This window comes from Mustela putorius, unplaced genomic scaffold, assembly GCF_011764305.1.
Source record: "Mustela putorius furo isolate JIRA1106 unplaced genomic scaffold, ASM1176430v1.1 tig00000450_pilon_pilon_pilon, whole genome shotgun sequence".
In the NCBI taxonomy this organism is placed as follows: domain Eukaryota; kingdom Metazoa; phylum Chordata; class Mammalia; order Carnivora; family Mustelidae; genus Mustela; species Mustela putorius.
The window spans coordinates 8,873,733-8,891,744 of record NW_025421385.1 but is presented as its reverse complement, the minus strand read 5'-3'; the positions used below and the strand labels follow the sequence as shown (position 1 = coordinate 8,891,744).

The following is an 18,012-nucleotide window of genomic DNA, read 5'->3' as shown; positions in this document are numbered from 1 at the left end:
GAAAAGGCACCGTGAACTACACCACTAAGGGGAAACAAGGGAGGAGCCGCCAGGGATACTGTAAGAAAGATAATGAGGAAAGCCTCTGTAGACCATACTCCAGCTACATTAACATTTTATCACAAACCCCATTTTAATTTTCCTGCCTGCGTTCGCCTCCAAGAAACACAAAAACTGCCCGCAGTGCTCTCGGTGGGTTCTTGGAAGCTTCAAAAATTTTTGTAGCAGAGTTGGAACAACGATTTTCTTCACCGGTAGAGCTCAGCCGAGGGAAATCACACTCCCCCCCGTAACAGGGCTGTGCTCTCACCAGGCTGCTTGCTTCGGAAATATTTAAATAAGAGTTTTCCCACCTCTCTATAGTAATACCATCTTGAGAAGGAAAATGGATCCTGAATCCCACTGCAGGAGGGAGGGCTGGAGGCAAGGCAACTCGGAGACAGTGTGGCCGCGCGCTGCTAGGAAAGGCGCCCTGCTTCGAGAAGTGTGTAGAGCATCTGACTGTCTGCTGATCCGGTCACCGTACCTGCAGGGTCTCAGCAGAAGCCGCGGTGAGTGTCAAATGCAAACGGCAGCCTTGCCAGAGCTCTGACCTCGCCATCCTCGCATTCAAGAAACCCAGCCTGCCTGTGTCCTCGATGCTGCAGGAACAAAACGGTCCCTGCCTCCGCCCTGTTGTTTGGTCGCAGCCTCCCTCACCCCACCCTCTTCACGAGAACAGTCCTTGCCGCCGAGGCTTGGATGCAGTGGCGCCCCGCTCAGCTGTTCCGCACCAGCTCTGCAGAAACCAGCCAAGCCCGGAGCGCGGGAATCTACAGACGGACGCGCAGAAGTTGTAGTAAGTGCTACACCGTGCGGCTCTACAGCACACAAATAAAACGAGCCATTGTTGTTCATTCTGATTCCATGCAGACAGTCGATTCTGGCAGAATGCTGCTCTTGGTTTTTGCCAATCGTTTCTATCCACAGCCAATCTGTGGTTTATGTGGCACAAATTACAAAATTACGAGGCAATCCCATGTAATTCTGACATAAGTGTTGCTCAATACTTTCGTTGACATTTAGGAGCAAGACAGAAGTGAAAACTAAGACGTCGCCAGTGAAACATTAGAACTTCACTTATGCATTAATGACATAAGCAATTTCTTCACGAAATTAATAACAGTTTTCAAATATCTGAAGAAAATGTCCTCAGTATGTCCATTGCTATTCACAATGGCCCACTTTTCTATTTAAACTGAGTTATTAACATTGTCTCCACGCGAAGCAACCAATGCTGTCACCGTGTGGCTGAACTTGAACTCAACTCATCCTCCAGAGCCCCTTCAACACTGCGCATGCCAAACAGCCTTCTCCCGTCCCGGTCTGCATCGAGTCTTGTGCTAAATTCGTTCGGACCACATCTCTCCTGTCCTGAGGCTTTCCTGAGGATGACTGTGTAATGGTTCACATCCTGCGTACCCTGTGGACTGCACGAGAGCGCCCAGTGCCTTGTACAGCGCTCACAGCATGGTAGGTCTTGTTCGATAAGCAGTGCTAATCTAAGACCTGTCTGAGAGACCATGTGTCCTAGCAGTGTCTCACTCAGCGAAATTCCAGTATGATTAGAGAATCTAGCTGTGTGCCTGGATGTGACTAAAGGTGGGATTTGGCATCAAGTCTTTCAGCCTGTTATCCTCTTTCCCAAAACGGCCAAGAGCCCTACTCAGTTTCTGCCAAGGGCCCAACATATGAGGAAAAGAACAAGGGTCATATCAAGACTTTAGGGCCTTGCTAAAGTATTTTACCCTACAGGGTGGGCAGCTGTTGAGCAAGCTTGACCCCCTGAGGCCATTCCTAATGATTCCAGTGGCCAAGGGTTATCACAGACACTTACTGAACATCCACTGGATACAGGACCTAAGAGCAGATGTCTCGCACCCTTGATTCTGTCCTACCAGAAAAGCATGAACTGGGTCAGCTTCCCAAAGGAGAACCTGAAAACCATGGAGGCTGAACTCACAAAGACTGAGCAATTCTTCACTCACGGTGCCTTACACAGTGGCCACAGCATATTTTGCTTTGGTGTGCTAAGTCATCTAGAGAAGCATACGAATTAAACTATTGGAGTAGAATGTTTGATCTGGGATTTTCTTGAAAATACCCTGACAACAGAATGGTGAGGGACCAGATGAAGCGAGAATGGCAGAGAGCTGAGAACCGAAGCTGAGTGAGGGGTGGTGCGTACTTGGACAAGGAGTGAGTCCAAAAAAAAAAAAAAAAGTTCCTGTAATGAAGGTTTTTAAGTAGCCTCAAGATACATAAAGCAAAAATGGATAGAACTCTAGGAATTTTTTGACAAAGGCATCGTTGTGGTGGAATCTGCCAGCATTTCTCTTTCGCTTACAGATTGATCAGACAACCAAAAGCTAAATTCTATGGACATGAATAAAACTTGGCACTCAAGTGGAGAATACAAAATCTTTTACAACACACACAAAATGTTTTAAAAATTGATCATACATTAGACCATGAGACAAGTAACAACAAAGTTCAAAACATTTCTACCATGTAGACTATGTTCTTAGAACACAATGCAGGGCGCCTGGGGGCCCAGTTGGTTGAGTGTCCAACTCCTGATCTCAGCTCAGGTCTTGGTCTCAGTGTTCTGAGTTCAGGCCCTGCATTGGGCTCCATGCTGGGCACAGAGCCTACCTAAAAAACAAAAGAACCCACAATGCAATTAAGGTATAAATCAATAGTCATTGCTGTCCAAGTGTTTGAAATTTTGAAAAGCATTCAAACGTCAAAGAACAAGTGAATGATCATGAGCCAAACCTGGGCACTGCCATGAAGAACTTGGAGTGAAGTGTATAGTCTTAACTGCTTATTTTATAGAAGAACAAAAAACTGAAAATTAATGAACAAAGAAATACCCATCTTCAGACATTGAGGAAAAAACAAAACTTTTTTTTTTAAAAAAAAGGATAAGGAAGCAAAGATAATAGAATTTAACAAATATAAGCCAAAAATATATTTAAGAGGGCCCATGATATCAAAAGTTAGTTCTGCGAAAAGATGCATGAATTTGTCAAATGCCTGGCATGTTGTATGAACAAAAGAAGAGAAAGCACAAACAGACGATCCTGGGAATGGAAATGGGACATGACTTCTGATAGAGATTTTCAACAGTTTAGAGAGTAAGAATACTATGGACTGAATATGAGATTTGAAAACTTGGAATTGTAACCGTTAGTAGAAAAGCTTCCTATAAAGAAGATATCAAGCCAAATAGTTCTACTGAGAAGTTCCATCAACATTCAGGTGACTTACTGCTCCTCTCTCATACAAACACTTCTAGAAATAGTTTTTTTTTTTCTTTTGATGGGCGTGGAGGGGCAGAAAGAAGGGGGAGAATCTCAAGCGGACTCCCTGCTGAGTGCAGAGCTCAGTGTGGGGCTTGACGTCACCACCCCAGGATCATGACCTGAGCCGAAATCAAAAGACACTTAACCAACTGAGCCATGGAGGTGCCCTGGCATTTTAATTCATAATGTTTTTCCCTTTTTAAATTCTTGATTAGTAATGTTAGTGGTTCACCTTTCCAAAGCAACTTTGGTTATTGCCAGAGAGTTGGATGTGTAACTCACTGAGCCACCCAGGAGCCCCTAGAAAAAAAATATTTTTAAAGAGTAAGCACTCTCCCCATTCCCCATGAAGTTAGTCCCCAAATAAGACAAAGGCAAAATAAAAAAGGAAAATCCTAGGCCATGTGACTTAAGAAATGCCTGGCTCATTTCATTTCATCTCCCCTTCTCCTTCCCTTTAGAAAATCGGTATTTCAACAGACCAATCACGTATAATCAGCGCGTAATCACTGAAGTGTTAAGTTCCTTCTTCGGCTTCACTCAGAAAAATAGGCAGACCAGCCTACTGCTTAAGACTGCTTGTTGGGCCCCTCTATTTCACCTACTTAAACAAATTATTGTTGGTTTGGAATTTTTCACACTTAGGTTCAAGCGATAGGAGAAACAAGGTAAATTAACCTAATGTTTTCTATAGCTAGAAACTGGTTTCCAATTTAGTTGCCAATTATCCTCACCTTCAGGCCCGCTGGCAGCTGTCAGGGTGGGCGGGGGTCTCTGCTAGGAGCTCAAGTGACCTGGAGGAGCCTGGCTCAGCTCAAGTCCAATGTCTTAATGAAATGAAAAGGGCATCACTGCTTTAAAAGCCCAGTACCAACTCCCAGAACAGGGCCCTGCAATTAGAAAGTGCCAGGCTCATAAGCCTCAATAAATATTTGTGGCATAAATGTAATACAGATTTATTTCTTATGTATTCTCTCACCTGGGAGAAATTGATTCAGAGGTAAAGTTTATCTTTTTGTAAATTAGATAATACGTCTGGGGGAAAATGCTTAGCTACATTCTATAATAAGATACTTAGATAAATTCATAATAAAAGGCAAAGAGAAGGGGAAGGGAAATTTAAAGCTGTTAGGTACACTGCTTCTTGTGTGTTAGCGATCACCTAGGAATGCATTTCCTAGCACATCAAAAACAAAAACTACAGGATAATAAGCATCCTCTTATTCAGAACCCTGGTGTCAAATAATGTCACATTAAACAGCTTACATTGACAAGTCTATATAGCGGTCAGTGTTCAATCGCATGGGTAGAACTTTACAAATAAGATAATAGAGCGTCAAGGAGGTAGCTAAGTCCAAGCAAGTACAGAGGCCGTGGTTGGCATTTACATGACACAGCTCCTGGTAATGAACTTCCAGTCTATAATATCGGTAGGAAGGGGGCATGAACGAGAAGCTAAAAGAAAATTTCTGGAATTTCTGGAATTAAATTTTGACGTGTCAATATCAGCCGAGATAGAACACAAATCAGTGAGCTTAGGTATGTATGACTGGGAGAAAGGAAAGAATATTTTCTCCTCACTTCCCATTCCTGTGATGAAATAGTTGTGCCTGAGTGTGCAGTGTAATCTGGGCATAGAGTTAATGATCAGAAATGAACCAATTCTGGTAGGTTGATGTGAACCAAAGTCCTTTCGAGGGTCAAATGATGGACTACTGGCACTTCTGTCCGGATCAGCGTTGTTCATCCCCGAGCTACCGGCCCATGCACGATCCACCTGGCATTGTGAGGCTTCTCCGAAGATATAATGTCACTGTCCCCAAGGCCAGCAGAGCACTGAGCTGTGGGTGGGGAGGCACCAGCAGGAAAGAGCTGAAGAACAGACAGCACTTAGCGCAGTGTGGCCTGATCACAGCACAGACCTGGTTGGTAATGGCTGCAAAGGCCAAGAACACCAGCACAAAAGCCCAGGTGTGTAAGGCGATTAGAAGGGAATGAAGGGAAAAGATCTAGGGCAGAAAAAAGGATTTCTTTATTTTTTAATGAAGAGGAGAGAAGGGCAGACCAAGGCGTTCTGCCAGCAGGGGAGGGAGAGCAGCAGGCCCTTTGCAGTCATGAGAAGACTTAGCTCCGACAAGAGCAAGAGGCCGACTCCCCACAGCCCTGGGGGCTGGAGCCACTGCCGGCACACCCCGCGGGGGAACATCCGATGAGCAGACAAACCAAGCCTGGCCCTTCAGTGGCCTGTGGAGCAGGATGGGTTGCACAAATGTCCCACAGTAACAGGTGGGGACTAAAATAAGGCTGAGAAGAACCAGACCAGGCAGAGGACGGACCTTTAGCTGGTGATGGATGCCTTGATTCCACTCTGCCTCCGGGGATGGCAAAGGGCAGAAGCAGAGGAACATTGTCAATCCTACGAAGAGAAAATGGACCTCCTTCCAAACATACATCTCTCAATACAGTGTCCGTTCCATCAGAACTATGTGTCATAAGACAAATAGTCGTCTTCAGATGCAGTCAGCGTAAGGCGTATATTATCACTGCCTCACCGAGCCGAGACGGAGGGACGAGAGCGTCAGGCCACCCTGCCCGCACTGGATCTCAGTACGAGGACCAGAACCACAATTCCATCTCCAGCGTGTAGCCCCTGAGTGCTGCTCACCTGGGGTACCCAAAGCCAAAGTCATCATCCCAACGATTGGCACTGCACCACCAGATAAATGAATCACCCCAGAGATCTCATCTCCTTCCCAGATTCCAGTCTAGTAAATTCCACCTTCTCTAAATATCTTAGCAATGAGGATCCCCTGTGTTCCATCCCACAGCCACTGCACCCTGGTTCTGGCCAACCTCACTTCTTACCTGGGCCACTCTAACAGTCTCCTATTTCATCAACTTACTCTGTTCTTCTCTCCTACTCGCCAGGAACCTTCTTTGTAAAACTTATTTAGTCCAGTCACACTCAAACCCAAAGTCCTTAAATGGCTCCCACTGCATTCGGGCAAAGCTCAAACTTATCATAACTGAGAAGTCCCCTCTGGTCCATCCTCTGCCTCCATGACCAGACTCATCTCTAGCCACTTTGACGCAAACCCTGTAGTCCGCCCATGCTGAATTACTACTGGTTCCCACGCACATCACTCTCACATGTGCTCTGTTGCATGCACGGTTCTCCCTGCTTGGAACGTTTCCTCCCCTTTTCCACTTGGTGAGCCCTTCCTTCCTCATTTCTAAGCACAGGCATCACCTCCTCCATGAAATCTTCTCAATTCATGTTCCCTGCACTTACCTGCACCGTAGACTTAACTCCACTGCTTGGACCTATTGATGCGCATGTCCCCCACTAGACTGTGTGAATCCCTACTGGACAGGAACTAAATCTTGCTCCATTTTTAATTTCTAGCATCTCTCATTGTCCGGGACAGCTGGGTGTATAATGTTCACTAGGATTAAAAGGGAAGGAAAATGCCCAATTCCGCCCCTGTGCTCATCGGAAAGATCAAGGTCTTGTGTTGTCCAATGTCATCGGTGCGGCCACCTGTGGATTCCGAGGCGTGGCCTGCATGTTTCACGTGAGAGATGGCATTAGAGGGTTAGTGACAGTTGATAAGAACCATCAGAAAACCTCGAAGCCATGGCTCTTCATGTGTTTATGTGACTCCTCTCCGAGCCCAGAATCTCACTTGAAAAAAGCCACGAAATCAGAACTTGTGATCCTATGCGCGGACCTCTCAGCTGATGGCATCTGTGAATCCATGTCTGAGTCTTGGCTCTGGAAGGACAAACTGGCTGGCTGGCACTTATGGTAAACTTCAGCAGAAGGACACTGTACTGCTTTAGATATTTCGAAGTTGTTCCTTACAAATGACCCGTCAAAACATAACTAGATGAATGGTATTTCTGTCCTCTCTGTATGCTTTCCATGAAAGCTCATCTCGGCACCACACGCTTACCTTAAAAGACTTCCCTTTGCTACAATAAGTAACCACAGAGCTGTTCTGAGAACTGAGTGGGTGGTGGCAATTCCTATATGAACTCCTTGCCCACCCGTGTCTCTCAGTGATTCCATCTACAGACCAGAGAGCTAGTCCTACAAGACATGATTAGGTCAAATTTCCCGTTCACAGAACATCACCGTTAATTTCATTGTAAGACATGGAGTCACATTTATATGTGGCTTATGGCTGAAATTCTGTTAAAATTAAATGCGAAGAAAGCTTTGAGAAAAACGTGGCTTTCTGTGAGATTTCCAGAAGTATCTGGTGGTGATGATAGTCTTACTATCTTACTAGAGACATGCCTCAAGATCTTTTTGGAAAAAGATGGGCAAATGGCCCTCATCAGGAGACAGGAGGACAGGGTCTCATTCCCACTCCACTACCGACTGTGCTGTCTTATATTAGCTGCTTAATCATGTTGGGCCTCAACTTCGTTACCCTTCACAGTGCTGATTTAGTATTGTGTTTAAGGGCTCGTGAGCCTCATCTCTCAGTGCTCTAGCACAAACTTGTGAAAGGGGACAGTAGCTCTCCCCATGGCACCTAGTGCTGCCCTGGGCCAACTAGCAGCCTTCCCTCTCAGCGGAAGCTACTCTTGGGGCTGGCTTTTACTCTCTTATATCGACTCTCTACCACCAAGCAGCAAACTTCATGGGTTCATTGACACCAGAGGAAAATTCCACGAGCACCATGTGCTGGCTCTTCTCCCTTCGCCTGCCTCCCGAGATCCGCGTTCCATGGGGTCCCTGAGCCCATCCCTGCTGTCTGCTTCTGCATCCCAGAGGCTGGCATCCGTGGACTGCATCACCTGGGCCCCCTAGTTCTCTGGCTTCCTGTTAGATTTGGTCAGTAGGACGCACTGGCATGAGACTGGCAGGGACCAGAGGACGTGAATACTACTACGTATACATGTAATATATACATATGAATATTACTATCACAACGATCACCAGACTCTATAAGTTTTAGCCTCATTTATCCTTAAATATAGGGAGTATCTTCTTTTTTTTTTTTTTTAAGATTTTATTTATTTATTTGAGAGAGAGACAGTGAGAGAGAACATGAGCGAGGAGAAGGTCAGAGGGAGAAGCAGACTCCCCATGGAGCTGGGAGCCCGATGTGGGACTCGATCCCGGGACTCCAGGATTATGACCTGAGCCGAAGGCAGTCGTCCAACCAACTGAGCCACCCAGGCGCCCCAATGGGAGTATCTTCAATGCATTGTGTGATGCTATGTGAAATTGGGGGAAACAGAGCTATTTTTTAACAGAGCAACAATACCTCAATCTCCAAACATGATTGCTCTTTAAGGGGCTTCCTCAGTAGAGGCCATGCTGTATATTGAGCAAAAGTGAGTTTTCTGAATTCAGGCTCGTCTGGGATCAAATGCAATTCCTGTTACTTGCTGGAATTATGAACATATATTCCACCCCTCTGTGCATCCATTATTTCAAAATGCTGATAACAGTACTAGCCACCTGTGATGGTAATTTTATATGTCACATTGACTGGCCACAGGGAGCCCAAATTAAACACTTTTTCTGGATGAGGTTAGCATTTCAGACGGTGGGCTTAGTAAAGTACTTTGCCCTCCCCAGTGTGGGCAGGCATCATTCAATCTGTTAAGAGCCTGAATAGAACAGAGGTCAGAGAAGGGAGAATTTTCTCCATTTTTTCTGCCTCACTATTTGAGCTGAGACATCTTATCTTCTCTGGCCCTCAGACTTGGATTTATGCCATTGGCTTTCTTGGTTCTTGGGCCTTTGGACTCAGACTGGAACCACACCATCAGCGTTCCTGGGTCTCCAGCTTACAGAAGGCAAATCATGGGACTTCTCAGTCTCCATAATCATGTGAGCCAATTTCTCGTTATCTATTGGTTCTAGTTGATTCTGTTTCTCTGGAGTACCAGACTAAAATACCATCTCTTAAAACTAATAAAGGAATTCTGTAAAGTTGCAGATTCAAAATTATTATACAGAAATCTTCTGTATTTTTAGACAAATAATGAAATAACAGAAAGAGAAATTAAGAAAACAATCCCACTTAGAATTACACCAAAGGCCTGGGGATAAATATAACCTCATTTAACCTAAATAAAATGCCTGGGGATAAATTTAACCAAGCTGGTGAGAGACCTATACTCTGAACACTTTAAGACATTGATGGAAGAAATGGAAGACAGAACAGACAAATGGAAAGATATGTGAGCACAGAATATCTTAGAATATTCTGGATTGGAAGAATTAATATTGTTAATATGTCCATACTACCAAAGCAATCAAGAGATTCAATGTAATCCCTATCAAAATACTGATAGTATTTCTCACAGAACTAGAACAAACAATCCTAAAATTTGTATGGAATCACAAAAGATGCCTAAGAGCCAAAGATACCTTGAGAAAGAAGAACAAAGGTGGAGGTATCACACTCCCAGATTTTGAGATATACGACAAAACTGTAGTATGGTACATACAAAAAATAGTATGGTACTGACATAAAAATAGACACAACAACCAATGGAACAGAATGAAGAGTCCAGAAATAGACCTACATTTACATGCTCAATCAATCTATGTTAAAGGAGGCAAGGATATGCAATGGGGAAATAGTTTCTTCAGTGAATGGTGCTGGGACACCGGGAAGCTGCATGCAAAGAACAAAGCTGGACCACTTTCTTACACCAGACATGAAAATAAACTTGAGTGGATTAAAGATCTAAATGTAAGACCTGGAATCATATAACTCCTTTAAAAATGCAGTAAGCTCCTAGAGATTACACCTAGCCGCTTTTTTCTGGATATATCTTTTCAGGCAAGGGAAACAAAAGCAAAAATAAACTATTGGGACTGCATCAAATTAAAAAGCTTCTGCACAGTGAAGGAAACCATCAATGAAACAAAAGAGCAGCTTACTGAATGGGAGAAGATATTTGCAAATGATGTATCCAATAACAGGTTACTATCCAGGATATACAAAGAACTTGTACAGCTTAACACCAAAATAATAGCAATCAATTTTTTAAAAATAGGCAGAGGACCTTAATAGAAGTTTTCCAAAGAATATATTTAGATTCCAATAGACACATGACAAGTTGATTACCATTACTAAACATTAGGAAAATGCAAATCAAAGCCACAATGAGTTATCACCTCACACAAGTCAGAATGGCTAGAATAAAAAAAAAAAAAAAAAAGAAACGGGAAAAGAAAAAGGAAATAACAAGTGTTGACAGAAAACAAACAAAAAAAAACAAGTGTTGACAAGGATGCGGGGAAACGGGAGCACTTATGTACTATGGGTAGGAATGCAAATCGGTTTAACCAATAGAGAAATAACCAATTTTCCCTATTGGTTAAACCGATAAGTATGGAGTAAGTGTGGAGGTTCCTCAAAAATTAAAAATAAAAATACTGTCCAATCTAGTAATTCCACAGCTGGGTATTTACCCAAAGAAAATGAAAACCCTAAATTGAAAAGATATTATGCACCCTTATGTTTATTGTAGTATTATTTACAATAGGTAGGACATGGAAAGAAGCCAATCGTCCCTTAATAGATGACTGGATAAAGATGTGATTTATATATCTATCTCCAGTGTGTGCATGCACAGGCACACGTGCACACGTGTGTGCGCACACGCACACACACACACACACACACACACACCACAAAGTGGAATATTACTTAGCCACAAAAGGGAAAATTTGCCATTCATGATAACATGGATAGACCTAGAGGGTGTGTGCTAAGTAAAATAAGTCAGAGAAAGACAACTATATTATGATTTCATTTTTATGTGGATCCAAAAATAAAAAAATATACACAAACAAAAACAAAACAGACTCATTAAATACAGAAAACAAACTGGTGGTTGCCAGAGAGAACATTTGGGGTTGATGGGATTGTGGTAACTTGTCCGTCTGCGTCAGTGAGTGAGACCTACTGTTTTCCTGAACATGAGGCTTGAGTGTTGTCTAGGTGGAAAGAAAGCTTATGGTTTTATACATACTCTTACATGTCTTTATGCTCACTTAACTTCCAAAATGGACTTGCATTCACTGTAATTCTATTCCACGTTAGATATTAATAAAATACTTAGTCATTGGACTTCCTTTATGCCTAAAAGCTAATTTTCATAGCTGTTTGCCTAACTCCTTTTAGTCTCTCTTATTCCTGGCTTGGTGTCCATTTCTAGGTGAAGTTTAAGCAGTGTTATGCTCTTCAGTCCATCAGCAGTATTTACTGAACACCTGGTTTGTGGCCAACACTATTTTCAAGGATAAAGAGGCAAGTATTGGTAGAGCAAGTGGTTCCTGCTTTGTGTGACTTGAAAGACATTAACAGGAAGATCTCTGCTAGAGAAAAGTGCCTCCTTTCAAACACCTAGTAAACCCATAGCTATTGCCCTAATTTCTACCATTAGACATTTATTACTTTGATTTAGCAAGCAATGTCTTTAAAATGCCAATTCCCCGGGGCACCTGGGTGGCTCAGCGGGTTAAACCTCTGCCTTTGGCTCAGGTCATGATCTCAGGGTTCTGGGATCAAGCCCCGCATTGGGCTCTCTGTTCAGCAGGGAGCCTGCTTCCCTCCCTCTTTCTGCCTGCCTCTCTGCCTACTTGTGATCTCTCTCTGTCAAATAAATAAAATCTTTAAAAAAAAAAGCAAACCAAAACACAAAAATGCCAATTCCCATCACAGAGCTGGTTCATAGGTATATGAGGTTTATTAACTCTTCTCTCTATGTGTTTGAAATTTTGTGTGACATTAACATTTATGTTCTTTTTGACCCAGTAACTTCATTTCTGATTATAGGGATATAACCTGAAATTAAAAGATGTGTGTATCAAAACGTTCATTGCAGCATTGTTTATAAAAGCAAAGGAACCAAAAGAGCACAAGGGCCAGAATAGGGGAAGGTTAAGTACATCCCTGAGCTAGAACACTATGCAACATTTAAAATGATATTTAAGAAGTTTTTATAATGCTGTGTCACTATATTCATAAGTGAATAAACAGGATTCCAAATAGTTTATATGGCATTGTTCCAATTTTTCAAAACATTAAAAACTGAGGGGGAAACAGAGTTATAGGGAACAACAGAAAGCCAGGGGTATGGCATTCTAGAAAGGAGTACATCTACTGTAGCTGTGAGAGATTGTAAAGAAAGGTACACAAGGACTGGGAACAGAATGAATGAGGCCATTTACACCCACACTGCCTTGTCTTGTAGGTGAATTTTAGCTCTGTCTGATTCTCGAGTAAGAAGTTGAATAAGCAGAGGGGTAAGGGAGAGTTGACTGGCCTGGTGACATCTGCATAAATTATAAGGAGACTATGCAGGAGTGGGACTAATGGAAATGACCCATTTGAGTGGAAATGACCAATTCTGATCCAGCCCTTGTCCTGCTGTAGAGAAGATGGTTTCTGCTATCACATTAGCAGTGAGGTGCTGGGTATTAGTGTTGGCAAGTTTTTCTAAGAAACCAGTTAGTATGGTTTGAGTTTGTGCCTTACCAACTATTATATAAGGTATGGAAATATCCCAACCAATCACTAAAGGACCTTGGGGAGTGATTTAATGTATTACATTTGTTATTTAAAAAAATTTCAAAATGTTAATAGTAGGGACACCTGGATGGCTCGGTCGGTGAAGCCTTGGCCTTTGGCTCAGGTCATGATCTCAGTGTCCTGGGATTGAGCCCCTTATCAGGTTCCCCCTTAACAGGGAGTCTGCTTCTCCTTCCCTACACCTCCCTCCCACCTCACCTTTGTTGTGTTCTCTCTCTCTCTCTCTCTCTCACTCAAAAAATAGAATCTGTTAAAAAAAATGTTAACAGTGATTATTTCTCAGTGATGGATATCATTCTCCTGCCTAAGCTTCCCTGTGCTCTGTATGTTTTTAAAAATGAGAAAGTATGGGGGGCATGCCAGCCGTTGGGCTCTGTACTCTGTAGGGAGTCTGCTTGAGATTCTCTCCCTCAGCCCTCCTGTTCATGTGCGCGCTCTCTCTCTCTCTCTCTCTCTCTCTCTCCCTCTATTAAATAAATAAATAGATCACAAAAAAAATAATAAAATGAGAAAGCATGGGTATCAGTAGTCTTGGGAGAGGAAATATGTAAATGCTCCGGGAGAGTTAACTATTTATGAGCACTTACTATAAATCAATACTATAAATCATCGTATTAAGTGCTCTATATAATCCTTCCAACAAATTCATGAGGCAGCCAGTATTATCATCATTGTTTTACACATGAAAGGGACCAACATTTAGAGGTATTACGTATTCAACACAATTTCATATTGCTGAAAAAGTGTCACTCATCTTTCTGATTTGAACCTGTGTTCTTTGCCACAACTGAATGAATGCACTTTTTTTTCCTCTGTTATGTAAGAAGATCACAACAGGATAATTGTCATTCTGCTGAGTGAAAAAGCAGAAGGGGTATCTTGAGGGCATTCAACAAGCGTTTATTGAGTGCCTATATAAGGTGAGCACCAGAATAACATTGTTAATAAGGCATGGCCAAAATGAAGGTAAGGCATTGAACACACATTACTTCTGTTGAAACCTCGTGAAAACCCCAGAAACATGGTAAAACAATAATGAAGGTATTTTCTTTTTAAGATTTAATTTATTTACTTGTCATAGAGAGAGAAGTGAGAGCGAGCACAGGTAGACAGAGTGGCAGGCAGAGGCAGAGGGAGAAGCAGGCTCCCTGCCAAGCAAGCAAGGGGCCCAATGTGGGACTCGATCCCAGGACGCTGGAATCATGACCTGAGCCAAAGGCAGCTGCTTAACCAGTTGAGCCTCCCAGGCATCCCATGAAGGGATTTAAAAAAAAAAATTTGTAAACTCACAAAGACAAGGATAATGGAAGAGGAAATAATAGCAACAAAATTTTTCAGATAAAAAAATAAGACCCATCTATATGCTGTCTGCAAAGTCACCTCCAGATTTAAAATAAGGGGTGGAAAAAAATTTTACCATGCTAATGGACATCAAAAGCAACAAAATTTTGCAAATCATAGGAAAAAAGGAATAGATATCAAAACCTAGATCTGATAGCAGTGAGGAAAGCCCAATCCACATCATAGATGTCTCAGATGTTTCAGGAACCAGCAGCACAAGCATCTTCTTTAAAAGTGAGAGAGAAGATGGGGCAAAGCCAAGAGGATGGACCCCCACAGACCATAAGTAAAAGGCAGATGAAATTCAGAGTAGCGAGGACATGGAGCAAATGGAACTCTTGGATATTGCTGATTGGAGGGTAAAGTGGTGCAACCATTCTGGAAAATAGTGTGGCCATATCTAAGAAAGCTGACTCTGCCTAATCTATCACCCAGTGATTCCATTACTAAGTATAAACCCAAATAAAATAAGTGCACATACTCCCCCCAAAAACATATACAAGAATGTTCATATCATAATAACCAAAACCGTCAGCAGTAGAACTGATAAATTGTCCTACATCCAAACAATGACCTGCTATAGAGCAAGAGAACAAAAATTAAAAGACATAAACTACTACTACTGCTATAGGAAACAACATAAGAAATTTCATAGATATAATATTCATCAAGCAAAGCCAAACAGAAGAATGCAAATTGTATCATTCTATTCACACACTATTCAAAATACAGGCAGAATATATTTATAGGGAGAGAAGCCAGGATAGTGGTTACCACTGGGAATGGGGTGACTATAAAGGATGACAAGAGACTTCTGGGGTGTCCTATATCTTCACATTGGTGGTGGTTACATGAATGAATACATACATAAAATTTAGATAATCTATACACTTAAGGTTGCACATTTTATGTATGTTGTACCTCAATTAAAAAAAACCAAAATAGGAAAGATCAAAAGTCTGAGAAGCCATGCCAAATCTCCCAATCTCTTTCTACTCTCTGCAACTAAGCACTCTTCATTCTCTAATACTGTCAGGAAACTAGAGGTTGATTACCTAGGGCTATGAAATAGAGGGTTTCTGGATTGGGACACACTGGCAACAATCATGGGCAGAGGAACTGTGCTGAAACGGGAATAAAAGATAATCTTCAAAGATAGTCCCAAGCGATTCCCCTCCTCTCTTTTGAGCATGACACCACTATAATCAAGGGGTAGAGCCATGGTAACTCCATTGAATCTGGGCTAGACCCATATACTGGGCTAGACCTATAGGATGCAGAGACAATGATGTCAAAGGGACTTCTGGTCACTTCTAAGATATGCTCCATCAGTAAAGAGAAAGATGTGGGATCCAAACAGATAAGGGAAGAGGATCTCCAGGATGATGGTGGAGACACTGCTTAGATAACAGCCATGTATCAGGCACATGGCAACCAGTCCATATCTGGTCAGAAGGCCAAGAAGAGGTCTCCCAAAGATGAAATTGATAGAATGCATGCCTGAATATCTTATGAGGTGAGTTAGGCAATTTTGCAGGGACCGGACCTGAGTTTGAATTAATGCTTAGTACATACACAACTAAGTAATAAAAAAGGCCTTGTTAATTCTAGAGGAAATAAGATGTATAGAAAAGGAAAAGTAATTATAGTATACTATATGCATATGCAGGTGTGTACATGTGATATTTTATCTAGCATTTCTAGTTCTTTGTGGTGAAAGAGATCACAAAATCGTTTAGTACCCCACAGTTTAGGAGCAGGAAAACTTGCATTATCCTCTAGGGGCTATTGTCATTCAAAGGGAGAAAAAGGGCTTAGGCTGGAGAAGTTAGGAAGTCTTCCCAGAAGGTTTTTAAGCATTCTGGTGTATCTTTGAGGCTGACTAATGTTTCCCCCAGTGATAAGCTCCCTGTAGCCAATCATAAACTATTTTAAGTGTGGCAGATGCTGGTCTCACAGTCTCTATCTCATTTCAGGAAACAAATCCGCACGTGTGCTTTCTTAGCATGCCTGTCTGCACTGTATTTTGGGTAGAGCCAGTTCTGAGCTCCATTCTTTGTCCTTTGGAGACTGTTAAATACAGACACTCATGTTAACAAATTAAGGCTAAAACTGAAACTGTGCAGGGTGCAGGATGAACACAAGTTATGGGGTTATTTGCAAGTCTTGACAAGAGAGCTTGGCTAGCAGATAAAAATTTGTTCCAGAATGTAAGAAGGAAGAGAAAATAAAACATGGGGATAGGGGCGCCTGGCTGGCTCAGTTGAGACTGCTTAAAAATAAAAATATTTTAAAATGGGGATAAAAAAGAGCAAGGGGGAGTGGGTGAAATCAAGAGTATAGTTTGGGAATTCTGAGAATACTTGAAGGTGAGTGATCATTAGACTCACATGGGGAGCTTTGAAAAATACAGGTTCCTGGGACCTGTGTTCTATAATTTATATTCAATAGTGTAAGTGGGGTCCCCCAAATGTATGTTTGTAAAATGTTTCCCCCAATGCATACAAGTTCAACAGAGCATAGAAACCTGTCCTGCTTCTGGGTAGAAACACACTGACCTCATTAGGAACAATTGTTTCTTCACTTATTATTGTAAAAATTCACCAGAGATGACACCATCCCCATCGTTAGACATATAGTCCTATGGAAGACGTGTTGATTTGTGAGTTTTAATTTTATACTCAAGTGTTGAGCTTGTAGAGGATGAGAAACTCCCTTGCCTCTCCCCCCGTGGTTATAGAACGTGTGGGAAGAGTCAACTTATTTGGGCACATCGTTAAAAAATCTCTCTTATGACATAACCATAATGGGCTTGGTTTTAAATGTTTTAGGATTAGGCCAAGTAGAACCCAGGTGGGGGTGGGGGCGATGCGGAGAAGCAGTCTGGGACTGTCCATGGTGCTGAACGTGGGAGCCGGCCCCAGTTTTTAACCTGTTCAGTCCGCCTTGAAGCCCCATTTTCCTTTTTTTCTGTCCTCTCCGGTTGCTTCCTTTTCCCAGTACGAGCAGGAGCGAGGGTGGCCCTTCATATGTTTGTCCTGGGCGTCTGATGACCTTGTGTTGGATTCCCCCCCCGCCCCCCCCCCCCCCGCTCCGGCTCCTTCTCCCTGGGCGGCGGCTGATGGGCGCGGCACCCTCCTCTCCTTAGGCCCGCGTGGCTCCGGGGCGGACCCCATCCGCACCCCGACAGGCTCCGCTCCCCGCATCTCGCGGCGGCGCCCTGAGCGCGCCCCGCCCCCTTCCTCCGCGCCCCCCTTCCTCCGCGCCCCCTTCCCACTTCCCCCGCCACCTGCTCCTCCTCCTCCTCGGTCCCGCCCAGTGCGCCGGCAGCCCCCGATCCCCGGAGCTGGAAGAGAGAGGGCCGAAGGAGCAGTACAAAGGGCGGAGCGGCGGGAGGAGGGGACGCCGGGCTCGGCGCCGGGAGGGCAGGCGCGGTGCGGGCATGGACGCCGAGTACCCTGCCTTCGAGCCCCCGCTCTGCAGCGAGCTCAAGCACCTGTGCAAGCGACTCCAGGAGGCGTACCGAGAGCTGAAGGAGGACCTCACGCCTTTCAAAGATGACCGCTACTACAGGTAGGGGCGGGCGGGCGCCGGCGGGCCGGGCTGCGGGGAGGGGGCGTCGACCCGGGGCTTCGGGCCGCCCCCGCAGCCCTACTCCCAGACCCCCGTGCGCTGCCCGCCTGCGGGGTCCCGCCCCTGGGCCGCCCCTTCCCCCTGCGAGTGTCGAGCCCCGGGAGCGGCGGAGAGGG

At 43.7% G+C, this 18,012-nt stretch overlaps 1 protein-coding gene across 1 annotated transcript in view; it reads left to right on the top strand.

The window, feature by feature from the left end:
- The first annotated feature begins 17,564 nt into the window (after window positions 1-17,564).
- Window positions 17,565-18,012, top strand: part of TMEM181 (transmembrane protein 181) — a 68,407-nt gene continuing 67,959 nt past the window's right edge. Inside the window, exon 1 of the mRNA XM_045080100.1 lies at window positions 17,565-17,836. Coding sequence (XP_044936035.1) covers window positions 17,706-17,836 — 131 coding nt within the window. The 5' untranslated portion in view covers window positions 17,565-17,705. The remainder of the gene's footprint in view (window positions 17,837-18,012) is intronic.